This window comes from Sinocyclocheilus anshuiensis, unplaced genomic scaffold (genome assembly GCF_001515605.1).
Source record: "Sinocyclocheilus anshuiensis isolate Anshui unplaced genomic scaffold, SAMN03320099.WGS_v1.1 scaffold311, whole genome shotgun sequence".
Lineage (NCBI taxonomy): Eukaryota > Metazoa > Chordata > Actinopteri > Cypriniformes > Cyprinidae > Sinocyclocheilus > Sinocyclocheilus anshuiensis.
In genome coordinates, this window is record NW_015549606.1 from 1,668,483 (window position 1) to 1,692,423 (window position 23,941).

At 37.5% G+C, this 23,941-nt stretch overlaps 1 protein-coding gene across 1 annotated transcript in view; it reads right to left on the bottom strand.

Annotated features, from left to right (window-relative positions):
• Positions 1-23,941, bottom strand: part of LOC107659056 (ribonucleoprotein PTB-binding 2-like) — a 92,791-nt gene that overhangs the window by 4,362 nt on the left and 64,488 nt on the right. Inside the window, exons 4-13 of the mRNA XM_016447870.1 lie at positions 22,010-22,201; positions 16,631-16,751; positions 15,977-16,059; positions 15,322-15,420; positions 14,726-14,837; positions 13,997-14,310; positions 11,580-11,691; positions 11,165-11,313; positions 4,933-5,034; positions 1,140-1,262 (exon numbers count right to left, since the gene is read on the bottom strand). Coding sequence (XP_016303356.1) covers positions 1,140-1,262; positions 4,933-5,034; positions 11,165-11,313; positions 11,580-11,691; positions 13,997-14,310; positions 14,726-14,837; positions 15,322-15,420; positions 15,977-16,059; positions 16,631-16,751; positions 22,010-22,201 — 1,407 coding nt within the window. The remainder of the gene's footprint in view (positions 1-1,139; positions 1,263-4,932; positions 5,035-11,164; positions 11,314-11,579; positions 11,692-13,996; positions 14,311-14,725; positions 14,838-15,321; positions 15,421-15,976; positions 16,060-16,630; positions 16,752-22,009; positions 22,202-23,941) is intronic.

Here is a 23,941-nt window from a genome sequence, read left to right on the forward strand (position 1 = left end):
CAGCAGGATCTCATGTCCTGAGAGTGTCATGAGACTGAGTGAGGAATGTGTGTCTGACCTGTAACACCACCTGCCATCACATTTACATAAGCTCAAACACCCCACACAAATACCACCAACACACAAACATGAGCTAACTTCTATCGCAACACGTGTGTATACAGGCCATAAAGTCAGGACATAAATCAGCCAGCAGTATTATATATGTATATTATAAAACAAAATGGAGTTAAAATGAAAATGTAATTAGGAATCAGCACTTGGCCATTAATCAAATAAGCAAATTTGTAACAATGGAGTTCATGCAGCTCAAGTGCTGCTGCCTTCTGAAATTCATGATAATTTTTCATTGTTTCACACCTTTGCATCACAGGAATAAATTACATTTCAAAACATTATTTTCAAATAGAAAACTCTTCTTTTAATTTGTAATAATATTTTTACAATATTGCTGTTTTTATTGCATTTTTATCAAATAAATGCATATGAGACATCTTTAAAAAAAAATAAATAAATCTTACAGACCCCAAATTTTTAAATAGTAGTGGATTACAGTTTAAAAAAATACCATGAGTAAAAGCTTAGCTTTTTTATTCAACATTTCTGCACAGCCTTATTTTAATTTTATTTTACACACATTTTGGTTTAATATGCATGCCGTAGTATGCAAAGAAAACATGCAATCAGTATAGATTTTTGTGTTGCTAAATACATACAGTTTGCATACTATATATGCCCACAGAGAAATCAAAGTCTAATTTCTGATCTATTTTGGTCTGTGACAGTACAAACAATCGGCAGTGAGTCACAGAGTGATCTGTCAGAGCGAGATGCCGTGTCAGCCACGAGATACTTAGACACAGTGGAAGTCCAGGCATTTGACTTTTCTGACATCTGTCAGAAGTATGACGACTGGAGTATTCACTACCTCCAGAGAGTGTGTGATGTTTGGGTACTGGGCAGTATGTTAACTGTTTAGCATTTCTGCTGCAGTATATGTGTATTTCTGCACAGTATAATCCCCTTTCAGAGTGGAGTTTTGAGATGGACAGAGATAGTTAATGTACACTGTAAAGTGAGCATGATTAAGCATGATGTGTTCGGGTGTGTGTGTGTGTGTGTGTGTGTTTGTACAGTACCTTGCTGACATCTCGGTGCTGGTAGACTTGAGCAGCTGTCTGGCTCATCTGCGTCTGAGAATAGTACTGACTGACAGCATGCATGTAGGAACTGTAGTCTCCGTATGAGGAGGTGACCACCACCTGTGACACACACAAACACATTTGTCATCATGGTGGGGACTTTCCATTGACTTCTATTGTTTTTCATGACATTTTCTATCCCCTAACTAAGCTTTGTCAGCAGAAAAAAAAACCTTCGACCTAAAATATTTACTTGAAGTACCCCCTAAACATTAATATTTAAATAATTTAACAACAAATTTGAATGTTCATGGTTCATGTCAGGTCACATGACATGCAAGTACACAAAACATTCAATTTTTTTATGATTTAATTAATTATTGGCTTCTAATCAACTCACAAACTCACAAGGTTTCGGAACCCAATTTTAGGCATTATTTAGTATTTATTTTTGAGGGTTCCAATGTGCAATGGTCACATTACCATATTGTGCATGCGTGTGTACGTGTATGTGTGTACTTACCTGAGGTTGCTCTTTTGTGCATTCAGTAACTGCAGCAGTCTCTTGGCAAGTGTTGCCGTAGGTCTGTGCTTGGTAGTGTTGGTACCACTGCTGCATGGCCTCCTGTCGCACAGAACAGAACCAATGAAACAGAATAAAATACAGTCAGACACAGCTTTAACAGGGATCTATATGAGGATCTTGACTTTGACTTTAAGACCCCGAAATACTTCAAGTGAAATCAAAGAACAAACTGGTGTGACATCATTTCAAACAAATCAGGCCAAAATGAATGTTCGTTTGGAGTTCGTTTTGGGAGTTCAAAACAGCTCGTCAAGTCTGAAAAGGTTCACTCTGGCAGATAAACACCTTTGAACTACCATTGATCCATGGCAATTAAATAATAGGAGGTGTGCTCTGGGGCTCCTCCGTCAGTATATCGGGGGCTTAAGTGACTATCCTTGCAACTCTTTTCTCTGACTTGACACCAAGTTGTGACACCAAGTTGACGGTTGGCCAATGTTGGGCCATCGTTGAGTGTATGTTGGATTAGTTTTTGTGATGGTACTAGTCAGACCCCGTCAGCAGCTTTTTGGGAGCTCGTTGAATCTGCGGTGGAACCCATCGGTGAGAGAGATGACTCTGATTAGCTGTTCAGCTTAGCGAACCAGTGGATGAGAAGAAAAACGAAAGTGATGAAAGAAAGCCAAAAGGGCACACACAGAACTCTTCTCATTGTACATCCCCAGTTCTATTTCTTCTGGTTTCCTTTTTGAATAACAAAAAGGAAACCAGTTACTGCTATGGCTGGTATAGAGAGTTATTTCCTCTCACACAGGCACAGAATCTACATGCTAGTTGGCCGTTGGCTGTAGTCTTTGCTGTGTGTTCAAGCGCAACTTTTTGGCCCAGGCGCAGGTGCGACAGCACAATCGGCTTTTGTTGCTGCTAGTTCTTTGATGTTGGTTTGGTGTGTCTGGGCCTTTACTGATCTCACTGACTCTAGTCCCAGCCTCAGATGGCATACCCAGTCCATTCACTAACAATTTGCTGCATATTGTACACAAAATGGCAACAGCTTTCTGGATTTATTGGATTTTTCAGGGGTCAGGGTACTCACAAGTCCATCGGGCAAAAAATGTGTACAAGGTACCAGGCGGCTCCAATACCCCTTGTGTCCAATCTGGAACCGTTCTGTGCATTTCCACCATTGAAAAGACACTTCTTTTCCTTCAACCACTAAAACTAAGCTGGTCTTAAACCAGGAACCACTAATGTCAAAGCCCAGGGTGCAGGATAATAGGGGCTTTCGCACTGCATAGTTCTAGGAACTTGCCAGCATGGTGGTTCCTAGAGAACCATTTTCACCCTTGGCCCGTTTTCCTGGTTGCATTCGCACTGGCAGCAAGAACTCTGAAGCGGCCAAAAGCGACGTCTTTATTCGTGGCATTTACAAACGTCAACAACCGATGAATGGAGGACGCCGTGATCGGAGCTGTTTTTGTTGTTTGTTGTGGGGTTCGAGATAACGGAGATGGAATGTAATCTCACAATTTACAAGATTGAAAAGAGTATGAAAATGTGACTAAATCTCCTAGGACAACTTGAAGTGTTACATATCATTGAGGCTAAGAAAAGAACACAACAGATAAATGCCGTTATTGCTGTTTTCCATGTTTGTGGAGTAAATATTTTTACGTGGCTTTTTAAAAATGCTGGGTAGCCGTTGTTTTGTATGTGTTTGGCCAATAAGCGTACACTTATGTCACTGGTAGTTCCTATAGAACTGTTTTAGACCCTACTCTAAAGTAGGAGCTAATTTAGTGCCTCCAAACGGAGTTCCTAGAACTAAAACCGTTCCTAGTTCCTGCGGTGCAAACACGCCAAAAGCAGATATTTTGCCAATAGTTCTACGAACTATGAAAAGGTTCCTCTGGTGCGAAAGCCCCTAATGTCAGCACCAATTAGATAAAACACAGGCTGTTTCTGACAGAAGTTCAAACCAGGATAAGCACAAGCACCAATACCATTTTAATGGAAATTGGAGTTTTTCTGAGCAAGAAGGTTTGGTGATTCATGGTTAATGGCATTACATCTTTCAAAAAACATTTAGAAATTTGTTGGAGAAACTAAAAACAGAACTAAATTTCCTAGAACTAAATATCAGGGTTGTATATGATTGTCCCATGGCTTCTGTAGGTCCCTTATATCAATGGTAGCTGAACTTGCTTCAAGAGGGCAACCATCCTGCAAAGTTTAGCTCCAACCCTCATCAAACACACCTAAACCAGCTAATCAAGATGTATTACTTATCATGTATTACTTAGTACTTATCAGACAGTTGTGTAGGAGCAGGGTTGTAACCGAACGTAGCCTTTCAGGACCAAGGTCGATTACCCCTGCTTTACATGTTTATCAAACAACTTATTCCTCTCTAAGAGGGTGGACCTTGGTCAGAATAAGCATCGAAGTGAACTAGACTTATTGCAGATAGTCTCGTTATGTGACTCTACACTGAATACATTGTACCTCTTTGCATCCAGGTGCCTGCAAGGCTAGATCTCCAGCTGTTTCCTCTTTTTTTTTCTCTCCATCTGTCTAACCTTCTGGCCTAATACGTTTCGCTAGTTTTCTCTTCTACCATTCCTTTAATACATCTCTTCCTTCTCATCTCCTTCCCATTACTCCTTTCACCATTCCCTGCTCTCTTTCTCTCTGGACACCTACAGCGTGAAAGCTCACTGTCTCATTTCACTAAAGCTGGTGGAGTGTGTGGGAGTGTGCGACCAGATGGGACAGACAACTCGCAGCCAATCTTCCTCTTCCCTCCTGCTGACAGCATGCATGTAGGAACTGTAGTCTCCGTATGAGGAGGTGACCACCACCTGTGACACACACAAACACATTTGTCATCATGGTGGGGACTTTCCATTGACTTCTATTGTTTTTCATGACATTTTCTATCCCCTAACTAAGCTTTGTCAGCAGAAAAAAAAACCTTCGACCTAAAATATTTACTTGAAGTACCCCCTAAACATTAATATTTAAATAATTTAACAACAAATTTGAATGTTCATGGTTCATGTCAGGTCACATGACATGCAAGTACACAAAACATTCAATTTTTTTATGATTTAATTAATTATTGGCTTCTAATCAACTCACAAACTCACAAGGTTTCGGAACCCAATTTTAGGCATTATTTAGTATTTATTTTTGAGGGTTCCAATGTGCAATGGTCACATTACCATATTGTGCATGCGTGTGTACGTGTATGTGTGTACTTACCTGAGGTTGCTCTTTTGTGCATTCAGTAACTGCAGCAGTCTCTTGGCAAGTGTTGCCGTAGGTCTGTGCTTGGTAGTGTTGGTACCACTGCTGCATGGCCTCCTGTCGCACAGAACAGAACCAATGAAACAGAATAAAATACAGTCAGACACAGCTTTAACAGGGATCTATATGAGGATCTTGACTTTGACTTTAAGACCCCGAAATACTTCAAGTGAAATCAAAGAACAAACTGGTGTGACATCATTTCAAACAAATCAGGCCAAAATGAATGTTCGTTTGGAGTTCGTTTTGGGAGTTCAAAACAGCTCGTCAAGTCTGAAAAGGTTCACTCTGGCAGATAAACACCTTTGAACTACCATTGATCCATGGCAATTAAATAATAGGAGGTGTGCTCTGGGGCTCCTCCGTCAGTATATCGGGGGCTTAAGTGACTATCCTTGCAACTCTTTTCTCTGACTTGACACCAAGTTGTGACACCAAGTTGACGGTTGGCCAATGTTGGGCCATCGTTGAGTGTATGTTGGATTAGTTTTTGTGATGGTACTAGTCAGACCCCGTCAGCAGCTTTTTGGGAGCTCGTTGAATCTGCGGTGGAACCCATCGGTGAGAGAGATGACTCTGATTAGCTGTTCAGCTTAGCGAACCAGTGGATGAGAAGAAAAACGAAAGTGATGAAAGAAAGCCAAAAGGGCACACACAGAACTCTTCTCATTGTACATCCCCAGTTCTATTTCTTCTGGTTTCCTTTTTGAATAACAAAAAGGAAACCAGTTACTGCTATGGCTGGTATAGAGAGTTATTTCCTCTCACACAGGCACAGAATCTACATGCTAGTTGGCCGTTGGCTGTAGTCTTTGCTGTGTGTTCAAGCGCAACTTTTTGGCCCAGGCGCAGGTGCGACAGCACAATCGGCTTTTGTTGCTGCTAGTTCTTTGATGTTGGTTTGGTGTGTCTGGGCCTTTACTGATCTCACTGACTCTAGTCCCAGCCTCAGATGGCATACCCAGTCCATTCACTAACAATTTGCTGCATATTGTACACAAAATGGCAACAGCTTTCTGGATTTATTGGATTTTTCAGGGGTCAGGGTACTCACAAGTCCATCGGGCAAAAAATGTGTACAAGGTACCAGGCGGCTCCAATACCCCTTGTGTCCAATCTGGAACCGTTCTGTGCATTTCCACCATTGAAAAGACACTTCTTTTCCTTCAACCACTAAAACTAAGCTGGTCTTAAACCAGGAACCACTAATGTCAAAGCCCAGGGTGCAGGATAATAGGGGCTTTCGCACTGCATAGTTCTAGGAACTTGCCAGCATGGTGGTTCCTAGAGAACCATTTTCACCCTTGGCCCGTTTTCCTGGTTGCATTCGCACTGGCAGCAAGAACTCTGAAGCGGCCAAAAGCGACGTCTTTATTCGTGGCATTTACAAACGTCAACAACCGATGAATGGAGGACGCCGTGATCGGAGCTGTTTTTGTTGTTTGTTGTGGGGTTCGAGATAACGGAGATGGAATGTAATCTCACAATTTACAAGATTGAAAAGAGTATGAAAATGTGACTAAATCTCCTAGGACAACTTGAAGTGTTACATATCATTGAGGCTAAGAAAAGAACACAACAGATAAATGCCGTTATTGCTGTTTTCCATGTTTGTGGAGTAAATATTTTTACGTGGCTTTTTAAAAATGCTGGGTAGCCGTTGTTTTGTATGTGTTTGGCCAATAAGCGTACACTTATGTCACTGGTAGTTCCTATAGAACTGTTTTAGACCCTACTCTAAAGTAGGAGCTAATTTAGTGCCTCCAAACGGAGTTCCTAGAACTAAAACCGTTCCTAGTTCCTGCGGTGCAAACACGCCAAAAGCAGATATTTTGCCAATAGTTCTACGAACTATGAAAAGGTTCCTCTGGTGCGAAAGCCCCTAATGTCAGCACCAATTAGATAAAACACAGGCTGTTTCTGACAGAAGTTCAAACCAGGATAAGCACAAGCACCAATACCATTTTAATGGAAATTGGAGTTTTTCTGAGCAAGAAGGTTTGGTGATTCATGGTTAATGGCATTACATCTTTCAAAAAACATTTAGAAATTTGTTGGAGAAACTAAAAACAGAACTAAATTTCCTAGAACTAAATATCAGGGTTGTATATGATTGTCCCATGGCTTCTGTAGGTCCCTTATATCAATGGTAGCTGAACTTGCTTCAAGAGGGCAACCATCCTGCAAAGTTTAGCTCCAACCCTCATCAAACACACCTAAACCAGCTAATCAAGATGTATTACTTATCATGTATTACTTAGTACTTATCAGACAGTTGTGTAGGAGCAGGGTTGTAACCGAACGTAGCCTTTCAGGACCAAGGTCGATTACCCCTGCTTTACATGTTTATCAAACAACTTATTCCTCTCTAAGAGGGTGGACCTTGGTCAGAATAAGCATCGAAGTGAACTAGACTTATTGCAGATAGTCTCGTTATGTGACTCTACACTGAATACATTGTACCTCTTTGCATCCAGGTGCCTGCAAGGCTAGATCTCCAGCTGTTTCCTCTTTTTTTTTCTCTCCATCTGTCTAACCTTCTGGCCTAATACGTTTCGCTAGTTTTCTCTTCTACCATTCCTTTAATACATCTCTTCCTTCTCATCTCCTTCCCATTACTCCTTTCACCATTCCCTGCTCTCTTTCTCTCTGGACACCTACAGCGTGAAAGCTCACTGTCTCATTTCACTAAAGCTGGTGGAGTGTGTGGGAGTGTGCGACCAGATGGGACAGACAACTCGCAGCCAATCTTCCTCTTCCCTCCTGCCTTCCCCCTCTGCATCTCTCGCTCCCCCTTCTCTCCCTCCAGCTCTCACCCACTCCTTCTCGTATTGTCATAGGAACGCCGGCAGTAATGAGAGGGAGACCCACATTTAAGCCATTTAATCCTGCTAAATTTCCTTCCCCTCCAAACTCTCTGCCAGGGAATGAGTAGGGGATCACCCTAAAGACACTGGCAGGAATCTGAGAGACTGTGGGTGGACTGCAACTCCTTCTCCTTCCCTCTCATCCTCTCCTGGAGCACATTTTCCCCTCCTCTGCGTCTGCTGAAATCTATATTTTCCCCATTTCTATTTCATTTGACGTTTTTTTGACAGCACAGTGCAAAGTGGCAGGATATTATTGTGGAGAAGTCTTGGGTAGGGCGTTTGTCGGGCACCTATTTTGCCGCCGTTCACAGTTCAGGATAGTCACTAGTAAAGGACTTGTGACTGTGTGCCATGTGGTGTTATTGGCTAATCAGCATTGACATGATGTCATCTTCCTGAGTAATTAGTCACATGGCATTTATGGCTCGGGTGATTGGCTCAAAACTTCTATGCCCAGATAGCATTTAAATCACATACTTCAGGGGGTTTTAGGTAGGGATGTGTGCGACGACTAATTTGACTGTCGTTTAAATGGAAGTTTTGTATCCGACTAGTCGACTAGTCTAAAAGCAAGAAACCCCCAAAAGATGGTAAGAAAAAAAAACATCATCTAAATCATCTAAAAACAAAATGAACAAAAAGAAAGACAGGACCTGAGGCGATTAACAATTCCTGCACTTGAAAAAACGTGCTCTGCAGGAACTGAAGTCACAGGCACGCAGAGATAATGAAAAGCAAGCCAACAGAATTTCGGAAAGCGTCTGGACATCCCGCACCACCACCGAAGTGGGTCTTCGTTAGAGGAATAGACGGTGCGGACGGGATCGCAGGTTGTAGTGAATGACGTGATTGACATTAGCTGGCTTTGGCTAGTCTCTAAGCTAACGCCTATGTGCCTGTATTGAATATGATTACGCATCGCTCCAGTAGAGTTATTGTAAGCCAATTTGACATTACACAGTTTACACAAAACTTTTCCGTTTCCTTCTAATTCAAAATAATCCCACACCTTACTCATCTTTCGCGTGGTCACTTTTGAGCTCGCTACAACTGACACGAAGAAAACTCATGCGAGGTCTGAGGTAAAAATGTAGTTTACGCCCAGATACACTTTTAAAAATAATGTATTATTTTTTCAAATGTTTTATTTTAACTTGTTATTTAAAATTTTTTAAATGTAACAATGGTAATTTGAATGATAATTATGTTTTGTTTCTTCTTTTTCTGTCGTGTAATCGACTATTGTTTTCAGTGTCGACTAGTAGGAGCTGTACCGTTTAGTCGACTAGACTCACACATCCCTAGTTTTAGGCCAGCTGAGCGACTTTCATTAGCTCCATTCACACATACAGTCTTTACTGGTAAATTACTGGTGCATAAGAGATCATGCGTGAAGAGGACCTTTTCAAAAATACCGGTAAATCAGTTCTGACAATTTTCTGGTGTGAGAAGTTGCAACTTTTACAATTTTACAAAATTACCTGTATCATGCCATGAGTGAACAAGGAATAGGATTACTGGTGTGAGGGCAGAATGTACTAATGTAAGAAGTCTGCTTTGGGCCAATCATAAAGCTCTGTAATCATGAATGCTTTTAATTGTTTTTCTATGTAAACATGCACTAGACGAACATCCAGCCATCTTGCACTCAAGACTTGCCTTCTTTTCCATTCATCGGCATTGCGGTTCTGCATTTACTATTGCTTATTATAGTACTGTAGTACTATTGGTATCTATTATGCATCTCATGGGCAAAAACACGTTTTGTGTAATCATCCCCTTATGCCAGCCACTCAGAAGTTTAGAAACATGCTGTCAGATTGGACAGAAACTAAAGTGCATCTCCTAATCCAGGTGGATGAAGAAGACGGTGCAGCTTTTAAAGGTAATTTCCAATGATTGACATCAAAGAGTTTATTTTGGTACTGATGTGTGAATGGTATCTTACCGGTAAAAAGACAGAACGCCATTGCTTGCATGAATAGCACGTTTGTGTATTTACTGGAAAAGTAATTCTGGTATTTTTATGGTAATTTACCGGGATTACTTTGTGAATGGGGCAATTGAGACAGCAGATTGCTGACAGCTTTTAACAGACCTTCGTGGTCCAAACTAGGTGAGATGTGACAAGTTGAACGTGGAGCGATTTGTCTATCCAATCACAGATATCAGAAGATATCTGATGCTTATAATGTGAAGCAGGACTTTGGTCCGATGAGATTTTGCTGTGAGGGTTACAGAACATAACAGAGCAGAAATATAAACCAAGCGATCAACTAAAAGCTCAGTCAGTTCTGATTTAAATGGAAGAAGTAACTTTTATCATTTGCCAACTCTGATAAGGACACTACAGCTCCATTCTGATGGAACTCTTTTTTTCTGTTTTGAGCATTAATTTTCTTTATTCCGTATAGACCCATCTATCTCTATTGTGCAGCTGAGCATATGGCGGAATTGTTTTCTTTCTCATGCCTCTCACTCTCTCTCTGGCTTTCACTGTCAAGTCTAGGGCTCAGTGGAAGCTTGTGTTAGAGAGAGGAATTGTGGGGGATATAATGGGGGGAGAAAAGACTTGAGAGAGTGGGCTAAGAGCGAGACTGATTGATCGCTGCAGTGAACACTTGGATTTCTTCCTGTGTCTGTGACTGTCAGCATCTATATTCCACAATAGTCAAGTACTTTCATCTGAATTCATCTGATATACAAGATCCCAAGACCACAGTTCAAACACTATCTATCTATCTATCTATCTACTGTATTTATCTATCTACTGTATCTATCTATGCAGTATTCATTTTCTTCAAGATGCAGTGATGAATAGAAAGTTCCAAAGAAAAGCATTTTTTTGTAACATTATAAATGTATAAATGTAACTTTACTTTTTTCTTACATTAAAAATTTTAAATGGTAGTACATCACAGTTTCCACAAATACATTAGGCAGAACAGCCGTTTTCAACATTGATAATAATAAAAAAAATATTAAGCAGCACATCAGCATATTAGAATGATTTCTGAAGGATCATGTGACACAGAAGACTAGAGTAATGACTGCTAAAAATTCAGCTTTGCCTTCTCAGGAATAAATTACATTTCAAACAGAAAATAGTTATTTTATATTATAAAAATATTTAACAATACTAATGTTTTATTGAATTATTGATCAAATAAATGCAGCCTTTGTGAGCATAAAAGATTTTTTTCAAAAACAATTAAAATTGAATTCCAAAATTTTGATCATATGCGTGTGTGTGTGTGTATATATATATATATATATACAGTACATACATATAATTTTTTTTCAGGTGTTGTAGTTACCTGTGTGTATTGCTGAGTGTATTGGTGAGTGTATTCTGCAGGAGTGGTCTCTGCACTATATTGACTGGGTGGGTGGGTGGCAGGTGGCAGGACTGCGCTGTACGTCCCAGTGTGCGCCTGCACAGTCTGAGGTTTACTGTTGCAGGGTGCTGCAGGAGAAATACATACATGATGTAAATCAGGGCCTGCTCAGGGACACCCATTTAGAACATCTCTCACACACACACACTATTTATCTTCTCTGCTGGTGTGGGCTGTAGCCAGTCTGGCTGTGGCCTTGAGCTGGGAGAGACAAGACAGCAGTACACTGTAAACATTATCGTTGAAAACAGAGAGCTGACAGAGAAGAGATACATTCCAAGGTCTGGCAGAAGTGAGTCATCTTCAGTGTGTGCCGTTCTGATTGTGCACGTACCTTGTAGTACCACTCCAGGAAGCACACTAGCCAGGTTTAGATATGGGTTGGAAGGCAACTTCACTTCTTTAGGGGGGTCTCCCAACAGAGACGTCTGACAACTGGACTGACTCTGTAGACAGAGATAAAGAAAGTGAGAGAGACAGGGTGAGATAGACAATATACTACAGCATTGCAGCTGCTAATCTGTAATCACCGAGTTACTCATATATAGACAATTTTTCATGGTATCTTTAACATACAGCTATAAAGATATCATAAAACATCTTTTACAATATATTTAACTTATGCATTGTGATGTATTTTTAGAGAAGCTGACCATTTAGCATGAAATAATGTAGAGTGGGATCCTCATATCATTTCCAGTCCATATGACTTTACTTTCATTGAGCACAAAAAAAGTTTCAAGTTCAAGTTCAAGTTCCGTTTATTTCTAGAACACATTTAATAACAGCCACAGGCCGACCAAAGAGCTGTACAATAAGTACAATAAGTGCAAAAGCACTATTTGAAATAAAATAAAAATTAACTAAAGAAAGAAAGAAAGAAAGAAAGAAAGAAAAAATAATAATATTTGTTCAGGCTGCTTTGCGCTTTTCCAAACATCAAAAATAGATGGTGTTTCACACTGTCAAGCATTAAAAAATAGGAAAAAATACATTATAGCTACATGTGCTACATTCCAAGTCTTTAGAAACCATACGGTACCTCTGTCACTGTCCATTTTCATGGTATAGAAAAGAGCAGCTCAGACATTCTTCTAAACAACATCTTTTTTTTCTTTCTCCACAGATATTCTTTTAAAGCATCTTTGGTTTTTCTTTCACATATTTCACAAATAAACAGCAATCCAAGAGCAAGGATTCCATGGAAAAGTACTGGCACAAAGTCTGGCATTCATCTCCAATACAGTCACACAGAAGGCAGAGCTCTCCATTAGCCTGTGTAGGGTAATGCAGTAAGTAATCAGAGCCTGCAGCACTAGTGGTCTGTCATTAGGGCTCAGAACTCTGTTAGAGTCTGTACTGAACTCTACTAGGCGTCTGAGTGCTTGTGTCTGAATAAAGACACCTCCACAGAACAGTGGAAATGGAGTTCCAGGAGGTCGACAGAAGCACTTCAGACAGAATCATAAGTATAAGCGAGTGTGTACTTTTCTGTGTTTGGTGTTCAAAGTGTAAAAAAGGCCGGTATTGTCCTTGCTGTTATTTTTATATAACAATAATAAGTATATATTGTATAGTATGTATATTTCAGAATGTTTACATTATAAAAACATAAAAAATACAATATTTTAAAAAGTTTGAGGTCAATAAGAATGTTTTTGAAAGTCTCTTATCCTCACCAATGCTGTGTTTATTCGATAAAAAACACGGTAAAAACAGTAATATTGTGAAATATTATTACAATTTAATACTGTTTTTGAATTAAGACTGTTTAACGGTGTCACATGATCCTTAAAAGATCATTCTAATGTGCTGATTTAGTGTTCAGTTAATATTTCTTATTATTATCAATGTTAACAACAGTTTTGCTGCTTAATATTTGGTGGAAATCATGATACATTAAAGGAGATTTAAGGATTCTTTGGTGAATAGGAAGTTTAAACGGACAACATTTATTTTGAAATATAAATTAAATTAATTATAAATTAATTTAATGCCTCTTGCTGAATAAAAGTATTTAAAAAATACTGACCTCAAACCTCCAAATGGTAATGAACATATTTAACTAAAACAAATAAATATGAATGATAAATACTCATCGTTCCAAACCCGTAAGATCTTCGTTCATCTTCGGAACACAAATTAAGATATTTTGAATGAAATCAGAGAGCTCTCTGACCCTCCCATAAACAGCAACGCAACTACCACATTCAAGGCCAAAAAGTATTCTCGCAGCTTCATAAAATTACGGTTGAACCACTGATGTCACATGGACTATTTTAACAATGTCCTTACTACCTTTCTGGGCCATAAAATGTTTCAGTTGCGTTGCTGTCTATGCAGGGTCAGAAAGCTCTCGGATTTCATCAAAAATATCTTAATTTGTGTTCCGAAGACGAACGAAGGTCTTACGGGAATGGAACGTCATGAAGGTGAGTAATTAATGACAGAATTTTCATTTTTGGGTGAACTATCCCTTTAAGAGTCGGCCTGAGCTTGACAGCCCCTGATCAGTTTATGTTGTCACTGTATGGAAAAGAGCAGCATAAACATTTATCAAGGTTTTTTCTTTTGTGTTCTTTAGAAGAGAGAAAGTCAAAGGGTTTAGAACGACAAATGTGAGTAAATGATGGCAAAATCAAGTCTGAGTGAATTATTCCTTTAAAACTTAAGCTCTGAAATGTCTCAGATTTCCTCATTTTTGCCTCGAGGTAAGAAATCAGAAAAACAAAAAAAGAAAACCAGGCTTACTGTAATGGAAGAATTATTCTGCACGCTTGAACTGTGGTGGTTGGCTGGAGCTTTGTGCGTTGTACTCCCCAGCAAAGGTCCCAGACTTGGTGCGTTAATTCCAGGGAGGAAGTTTTGCAGTTGTGTTTGGGAGCTTACAGAGCCTCCTGTGGTTCCTGGAGGTGCAGGCTGTTTCTCTGGAGCCAGGCATGTCGCAGTGACTCCATTCTGCTCTGCAATGGAACTTGCGTGTGAACGTCCAGGTACATATGACACCATTCCAGCCCCAGAGTTTCCACCCTGGGACGTGACCGGAGAAGAGTCTTGGCCCAACTCTACGAACCAGAGAACATTGTTAAACTACTGCAGTAAAAAAGCTTCCATTCTCAATGCATATAGTGCATACTCTGGAAAACCATAGTTTAGTATTTCAATTTCTACCTCACTGTAACACCTGCATGGCACTGATATTCAAATAGAAATGACCCTGCACAAAGGCATACTCTTCAAAGGTCTTCAATGCTTTGATGAATGCCAATACCAGACTTTGCACACACAAACAGACACACGTCTGTATAAAAGCACAAAGGAAGAAATACTGATTGAAGCAGCTGCCTCGAACTGCTTATAATGGGGCTTTCAAACAGTTTGAGGATTTGCATTGCAAATGTTTTTCCCTGTGGTAGCGAATGCGACCTCTGGACCAGGCCTGAGGTTTGCGAGCTTGACCGCTCAACCAGAAGCTCTCACCTGTGGGAGAATCTCCCAGCAACCCCTTCCCCAGAGGAACCGGTGCCGGAGTTCGAAGACCCAGAACTTTTTGCAGGAGCAGACGGGAAGGGTCGCCCAAAATTCCTGGGACCTGAAGGGAAATGAAAGAGTGATGAAGGAGAAAAGAGAGCAGACAGGCTATAATAGGGTGGCAAGTGAAAGATGAAGTACACACAGATGAGATTATAGCAACAAAAAAACATACACATGCATAAAAGAAGATTTATGTCCGCATTATTATTGCATGAATTCCTTTGTTTTTTCACTTAAATTTTCCTGTGGATGGCATTATTCTTCTTTAACCAGAACCGAAAAATTTGCATTAAAAATGCCAGTTAGATGTATGGTTCTAATACTGCTATATAAAATAAATGATGCTTTTCTGAACAAAAGCTGCAGTTTTCTCATTTTTTACAATAGAATTTAATGCAGACCAATAATGTCTTCGCAAAAAAGAATTATGAACACAATTTCAGGCTGTTGTTGAATATCATGCAGGTAAGTGAAATGTGGTAATGTATTTCTTCGTTATTGGTACGTTTGAGACGTGTGAACACACACACACAGACCCTCACATTAGTGATCTGCTTGTCTTTGATCTGTAAGAGCTGTTGTTGGGCCATCTGCATGTGAAGAAGATTCTGAAGAACAAGACCATTTCCTAGGATGGCACTCTGCATGAGAGAAAGAGAGATTGTTAAACATGCTTCATTATTCTTTTCTATTAATCTGTGAGGCAGCAGCCTATTCTAAAACATATTTCCTTCTAAAGTGTTCATCTTTGCTGTACTATAACCTTTTTTATCCATTAATGCAGCATCTACTTTATTTCTCAAGGGTGTTTCTTTAACTATGAGCACATTTGGCTTTGTGAACTTTTAGAAATTAAGCTCCCTTAAAGGGATAGATCACCCATTCACCCGAAAATGAAAATTCTGCCATCATTTACTCACTCTGTACTTGTTCCAAACCTATATGAGTTTCTTTCGTCTGCTGAACACAAAAGAAGATATTTTGAAGAATGTTGGCAAACAAACAGTTGATGTTTGACAGTTCCATACTATGGAAATCAATGGTTACCGTCAACTGTTTGGTCAACTTCTTCTGTGTTCAACATCCCACAGAAATGTATACAACTTGAGGGTGAGTAAATGATTACAGAATTTTCATTTTTGGTTGAACTATCCCTTTAAGTCAGGCTTGCGAATGACAGAAAGAGAAAATGAGTACCTGCTGCGCTTTTCCTAACTGTAGCAGCGCTGCAGTTAATGGTGGACGCAGGAAGGGGAGATTGTGAGGTCGACCAAACTTTCCTGAAGGGAAACCATTAGTTAAAGAAAATGAGAGGCAAACATAAAAGTAAATATTGTGAAAAGGAAAATAAGAAAGATGGACAACAGAAATGATGTGGTCGATATTGGTGGTCCATGATTTTCATTATTCCAAAATTCCTGCTTCATCACTAACGGCAAGTTGCTCCGGAATAGGTAGAGAAGTTTAACATTTAATCATGAGCTATATTTAGTGTTGTAATTGTGTGTTCTCTTTAAGCGCCGGCCTCCACTTCTTCCTCAGCTCATTTATTCTCCCACCCAATGAAAAGTTCATTTTAATATATGATTAGGCTTTCATCAAGAGAAAAATCTGCTCAGAATCTACAGTGCTGGTGATCACCGTTACACAGTGAACGTACACACACACACACACACACACATATGCAGAAGTATGAAAGACATTTCATCTCAGAATCTACAATCCTCGCGGGACACATTTTTGGTTCTGTCTGGAAAAGTACTTAAACGTGTTACTCATGAATATTCAATAAATTATTTGCCTAATGAGTAAAAAGAGATATTTAAGACAGGCACAGAGAGAGAGCGTTACCTCCTCGTTTGGCGGTAGGGTAGGGTCTCATAAGGACCTGGAGAGCAGCAGGATTGGTCATACTGTTGAGGAACTGGGCCAGATTGGGTTCAGGCAGTAAACCTTTCTTATTGCTCAACATCTAAAGGAGCACACACACGACAAAGATAAAAATATGAATTAATTCATTTATTATACAAAAATAAACCCATATCCAAACAAATATTATAATGAACACATAATTTTTTTTAAATCAGTATTTTATTTCTAAACATAAATAAAATATAAATTTAAATAATTTACTTGGGAATCAAAACTGCATACATTAAGAAATATCTTTTTTTTTTTAATCCAGGCAAGCTTTTCAATATAATGAAAGTGAATGGCAACTGGTGTGATCAAGCTAAAAAAAAAAAAAAACTATCATAAAAAAGCATTTCATACAACTTTTTTGTATTATATATCAATTCAAAGTAATTTCATGTTAACAGACTCAAGTTTTTATTCATATCTTTGGTAAATCTTTACATCTATCCCAGATCTCTTGGAATGTAGTATAATATATTTTTCATGATACATTTCTGTAGCTTTCTTTCTTATCTTTGAAGCTTGAAAGCTTCAGTCCCTATTCACTGTTTCTTTTGTCATGCTCCATAGAAGAAAGTAAGACTTACCCCATTGGCAAATACCTTTTCTACACAAAGCTTAAACCTCACATACAGTAAGTTAGTTAGATTTATGAAAACATTTAGAAATTTAATCGGGGTTAAAAAGTGATTAAACTTTTTTTTCCCTAAAATACTACTATCTTCCATATCTATATATTGCACATCAAGTAAATGATGTTTACTAAATAATTGTTTAGGATGTTTACAATTTAACTATAAAATCAATTTAACTTGTAAAAACAAGACAAAACAGATTAACGCTGTAAAGCCTGACATAAAAATATTCAGAAAATTTTAGTGCACTAAACATAAATATGCAAATTGGTGCAGTTGCTAATATTCATATGGCCAAAATGTTTTTAAAAAAGATTAAATTCTGTTAGCTTATAATGTAAATCAGTAAGATCTGCCAATAATAGTCTCAGTAAGGTGATATTTAAATGTTTTGTTTTAATATCCAAGCTCTGTAGTTTTTATTGTGTGTGAGTTTGTGTGTGTGTGGGTGGGTGGGCAATATATAATGCAATTCAAAACAATAATTTAGGAATTATACTAAAAGGCCTTTTATTTGCTAAAAAAAGGATAAAGGATCTATCACATGCCAAAATGCTTCTAATAGATTGTGTACAAGAGTTTTGTAAGCAAAAATTATAATTTAGAGGCCTTAGAAATTTGCATATCGGATATGATACAGTAGGCTTTATAGGGTTAAGCTTTTTTTTGCTGAGCTTCCTTGATGTCTTGTCAAATGTTTATCTGGGATGTTTATGTCCCAGCGGTGAGTGAGCATGTGTGAGTGTGTGTATCTGTTGGCATGGGGGAGATGCTTGCAGACATGCGGAACCCCTGATTAGATCTCTGATGACTGCTAGAGGTGTGGATCCATCCCAGCCACACTCCAACTCCATCTGCTGACTACTACTCCCCCACCCACACAGACATCTCCACTTGTGCACATACACACATTGTGCTGCTTTCATACTGGAATGGGTGAAGCCAAGGGTGTAACCACATATTCAGGAATGAGGGGACATAGACGTAATAATTTAAGAATCGGGAGAATGTGGAGGTAGTGGTGATGACCCTGAGTTAAGCAGCAGATGGGTGGAGTATTTGGGGAGAGGGACTGGAGAGCCTGTCTATTCATGAGAATGACAAAAGCAGGGCCGTGTCCCATCATGCCCCCTGCCCAGAGCTTCAGAGATGGATTAGCAGAGAGCTCTGCTCCTGATGTGTGCTTCCAAAGAGCCATAAACTACAGCTGAGAAACTCTATAGCATGAGACAATTGATTGAATCTACAAAAACTGAAACATCTGGTGGTTTATTGCAATCTAAATGAAGCAGGGGAGTTTTGTCAAATAACTGACTGTATATATATCTCAAACAAGAGATAAAGCACTAATTCTTTGCTAATTCAAAGCATAGTATATTTTAGAGGTATATAATATGAAGTAATATAAAATAATTAGGGATGCACTGATACAGATATGTGTCATTTGGATTAACACTAAATCATGAATATAAGTAAAAACATTAAATGTTACGTGAAATGTTCTGTATAATAAGTGGTTTGCAGCATCATTACAGGAAAATGTCAAGTGACTACTGTACCGCAGCACTAGAAAAGCTCTAAATGTTCTGCATTTAAATGAAAAATAGGACACAATGATAAAATGAACAGTGAAAGTAACAGAAGCGTGTAATACATTTTAATTAAGAATGAAAATGACTAGCAAATATCTATTTACTAAACAAATTCGGTAAGTAAGATGATTTTTTTTTGTTTCTCTACCCAATATTTAAAAAAGTACAAATGCAATAAAAATACAGGCATTAATATTAGCAAGTACTAAAAATAAAAGTACAGGTATACTACACTTTCTAAAAAAAATGGGACATGAAAAATGTAAAATAAAATAAAATAAATAAATAAATAAATAAACAATCTATTTTAACATTTTATTGTAGTTATAGTTTTAAAATGATATTTTATGAATTAATTATAATTTATAACTAATATTTATATAGTAAATATATAATATAATAAATGAATTATAAATGATATAAATAATATATTCATAATCATAATATATAAATGAATAATAAATTATTTTAAATGATAGTTTTTGTTATTTTAAAAGCAATTTAACAATGTTTAAACATGAAAAAAGCTGACTTTAATGTAACTTTAATGTAAAAAGTAATAAACAAGAACAAACAACTAAAATAACATTTATTGAATCTACATATGTTAAAAAAAAATTGTCTTAATAACATAACATCTTTGTTTAAATCAATTTGACTTTCATTACTATTAGATTTTTTTTCCTTGTCAGTTTTCATTTCATTTTCTTTTTTAAATAAATTCATTACATTATTTCATTTACATTACAAGGTTACAAATTGTAACCTTGGCACCACTTTGATTTTACTTACACATCATAAGGCAGCAACTGAACTTAAGTTTCCAATTTTATTGGGGTGATTTTTTTTAAGGTTCCCTAACTATGATTAGAACCCTAAACAAACTCTATTTGTATTCACGTTCATGTGACAATGAACAGATCTGAGGCACAGCATTGAAAATGACTGATTAAATGAACCAGTAGGCACATATCTGGCCGTTATGCGTATGAGCTGATATGAGTTCTAACCAGTGAAGAAGATAAGTGCAGACACCTGCTAGTCCCCAAGCAGTGCTAAAATTACATGACTACACTCATACACAAGCGCAACGGCCCGTCAGACTGAGGGGAAAGCTTGTGCCCTCACAGTCTGTGGATGAGTGGGTAGGCGTGTCTCAGATACAGACAGAGTGGCTCGGAGGGGTGGACTTCCTGAGAAATGTCAGCTTGCATTTGTTCTATTTGGCTTGATACATTTTGTTGGAAAAAGGGGAAGTAAGAGAGAGAGAGAGAGAGAGAGAGAGCAAGAGCAGTGGAGACATACAGCACTGCATTAAAGACCCCATGATATCAAAATTGCACTTTTGTGGCTTTCAGTTCAGGTCTGTCAGCTTTGAGGTCTTAATATATATGCTCCTGTTCTCCTAAAAATGGACAAAATTGCCAATAAGCATGTACATTTGAATTGATGGCAATCTAAAAAAAGAGATAAGCTCTTTGATATGTCCTGCTCCATTTTCCTGTTTCAATAGGACAAATGCCAACACAAGAATGAAAATGTCCATTTCCATGAAACAGTTTCATAGGGTCTATAAACATATTCCACCTTTAAAAGACCTTTAAGAACTGGCAGTCAGATATTTTATTGTCCTCCATAAGCAAAAAGCTAAATGTTGAACAATGAAATCAATTAATGTTCAGATGTAACATCCTGCTCTGGCAACAATATACTGCATCTGTCTACAGAATTAAGTCTCGAACTTGAAAAGAAATGAATACAATTAAAGAAAAGAAAAATGTTTCAATCAATGAGAACCACTATTTGAGATATGAAAGAACATGACTGTGTGTGTGTGTGTGTGTGAAGGCTAGGCTGTATATTGAGTGGTGTGAGTTCTGTGAATAAGCTTGTCACATAAACGGCATAAAAAATTATGCTAAATGCAAATAATAAAATGCAACCAACCAAAATGAGTATTACCATATTTTATGTTGTATATAGCTTTAATAATAACATTTTAATAATAAAATTAATAATTTTATTTAGCAGGGATGCATAAGGTGATAGTAAAGACTTTTGATATTAAATGATATTTCAAATAAATGCTATTCTTTTGAACTTTCTAGTCATCCTGAAAAAGTCTCATGGTTTCCACAAAAAAAAAACGTTTTCAACACTGATAATATATTAGAATGATTTCTGAAGGATCATGTGAGGCTGAAGACTGAAGAATGGATTTTGCCATCAAAGGAATAAATTACATTTTATTATATATTCAAATAGAAAACAGCATTTAAATTGTAATAATATTTCACAATATTTCACAATTTTACTTTTATCTTATCAAATAAATGCTGCATTGATATGCATAAAAGACTTCTTTCAAACACATTGAAAAAACTTACTGAACCCAAACATTTGAATGGTAAAGCATATATTAAATATAATGTAACACAAGATATGAATATATTTCAAACCTTTACTAAGAAGTCCAATGAGGGAATTTAGAGCTTAAGTCGAGTCTTAATCATAAGCTTTCCAACATGGACAGCAAGCTAAATAATACGCTTAACTTTATCTTCCTGAAGGATTACACGAAAATGTGAACCAGACTGCATAAAAACAGATTCACCTGCAGCAAGAACAAACATGGTTTGTGTCGACCACAATGTGTATTACATAGTGAATTATTGTACGCCAAGAGCATGAAACCAAATAATTAAAGATACGTTTAGAAACCAAATACTCAAACTAAGACAATCTGAGTCCTGAAGCAAAACCTGTGTTTTGGAGAATATCAGCTAATGCTGAACACCACTGACAGTGTCTTCAGGACAGGCTGCTGGTTTATGTGGATCTGTCCAGCATGATGAAAATAGCCCTGCGATTTATTTCAGGCCTCGGAAATGCAGCGGAGATCTGGAGATGTCTGAAACAGCAGGGTTTGTATGAATACTGTAATTAAACTGTCACCACTGCTGTTTCACACATGCACGTGTGTGCGTTAATGCTTCTGGATGAATATGTGAGAAACACTCTTGTTGCTTGCTATGTGGCGATAAAGAGAATGTCACTGGTCCCTTGTGAGCGTGCACGTCACTCACCACTCCCTGAGCAGCGATGAGGGCAGCGAGAGTGCTGCGTCCAGAGGTTCCTGGGGGACAGAGAGACAGACGTATCTCCTGACCCTGGATCAGCTGTCTGTCCATCTCCAGCAGCATGGCTTCAGCCTGCTCCGCCGTCTCGTACTCCACCACAGCAAAACCCCGCACTGGACTTCCCTCATCCTGAGCCAGCTGCAACACACACACACACAGTGTTTGGAGATCAACAAATCTTGCCAAAGGTGTGTGATTGTGGTACATCATTACAATCCAATTTTCTTTCAGTTCTTGCGAGGCATGATTATTTTATGAAACCAAAAAATGAACAATTTCATTCATTTTCATTAAAATTCTCAACTGGATGCATCCTAAATAATGGAAGCAAAATTTATCTGTAGATATGAGCTCCGCTGGGTTGTGCAGAGCCTTAAGGAACCCACTGATCTGTGTCTTCGGGAGTTGATTTGTGAGTTGCCTGCAGCTAAAGGATGTGGTTAATGATTGTGACATTCTGACATGAAATAAAACCCCCAATGCATATTAAGCACTACCTTGATATTAGGACAGAAACTGAGGTTTAATTATTGAGTATTTTTCCTTGTGGCAAACATGAAGATTTCTGTTTATTGATACTGTAGGGTCCAAACATCTGAGACCAGACATCTGAGGATTTTTTTTTATCTGTTTGTTTGTTTTTATTTAATGCTCATTATTTTATAATAATAATAATAATAATAATAAAACAATACTGTTGATGTTGTTGTTATCATTATTATTAGTAGTATTATTATCTGTACAAAGGATTTCATATTTGCTTATTTGATTAGTGATTTAGAAATTCTGCATACTATTTCTTATGCATTTTGTTTCTTTCTGTATTGTTTCTTTGTTTACATTTTTGAAAATCCTAAAAATTTCTGTTTATTTACAGGTTTAAATCTGGTTTTGAATCCCAGATTTTTAGTATGGTTTCAGACTTTTGGACTCCACTGTACAGTGTCAAACCAAAAATGATTGAGACACCAGATATAATTTTAGTAGTGCTGTCAAACGATTAATCGCCATTAATCTCATCCAAAATAAAAGTTTTTATTTACATAATATATGAGTGTGTACTGTGTATATTTATTATGTATGTACGTATAAATACAAACACATGCATGTATATATTTAAGAAAAATATTTTGTTTATATATTAAATATATTTATATATAATAAAAGATATAATAATATAAATATATAAATGTATATGCATGTAATTTTTTTCCCAAAATATATACTGTATGTGTGTGTATTTATATTTACATAACAAATAAACACAGTACACACACATATGTTATGTAAACAAAAACTTTTATTTTGTATGCGATTAATCGCGATTAATCGTTTGACAGCACTAAATTTTAGATATCTTTTTACTAGTGGGTGCAGGACACTATAGTTAATTTATGTAAGTGAGGATAGCAAAATAAAGTAAACTGTGACATATTATACCCCAAAATTCTTCATACAGTGGACTACCCATAAAATTGATAAAAATTTGGGACAAAAATGATTCAGACACTTGGACCTGATCATGTTTTGCTAAAGTGTTTTTCTTTAATTATTAATGCGAACATTTTACACCAATAAATTGGTATTATATCATTGTGTACTTACATTTAATAGCTGACAGCTGATGGTTATTTAACCAAATTCATTACATACCTTTCTATCAAAGTTATCTGACATTATCAAGATGAGTTTGTTCTGACTCAGTTTAACTCTGAGTTCTTCTCATCATATTTTATTACCATTTTCTAAACTATAGCAAATAAAATGTGAGAAATGTTGAAGGTGTCTGTACATTTTTTTTGGTTTGACTGTATATTTGTTATATAAATACAATTTTAGCTCATCCACACTCTTTATATTCTTAAGTTGTCAGACCAG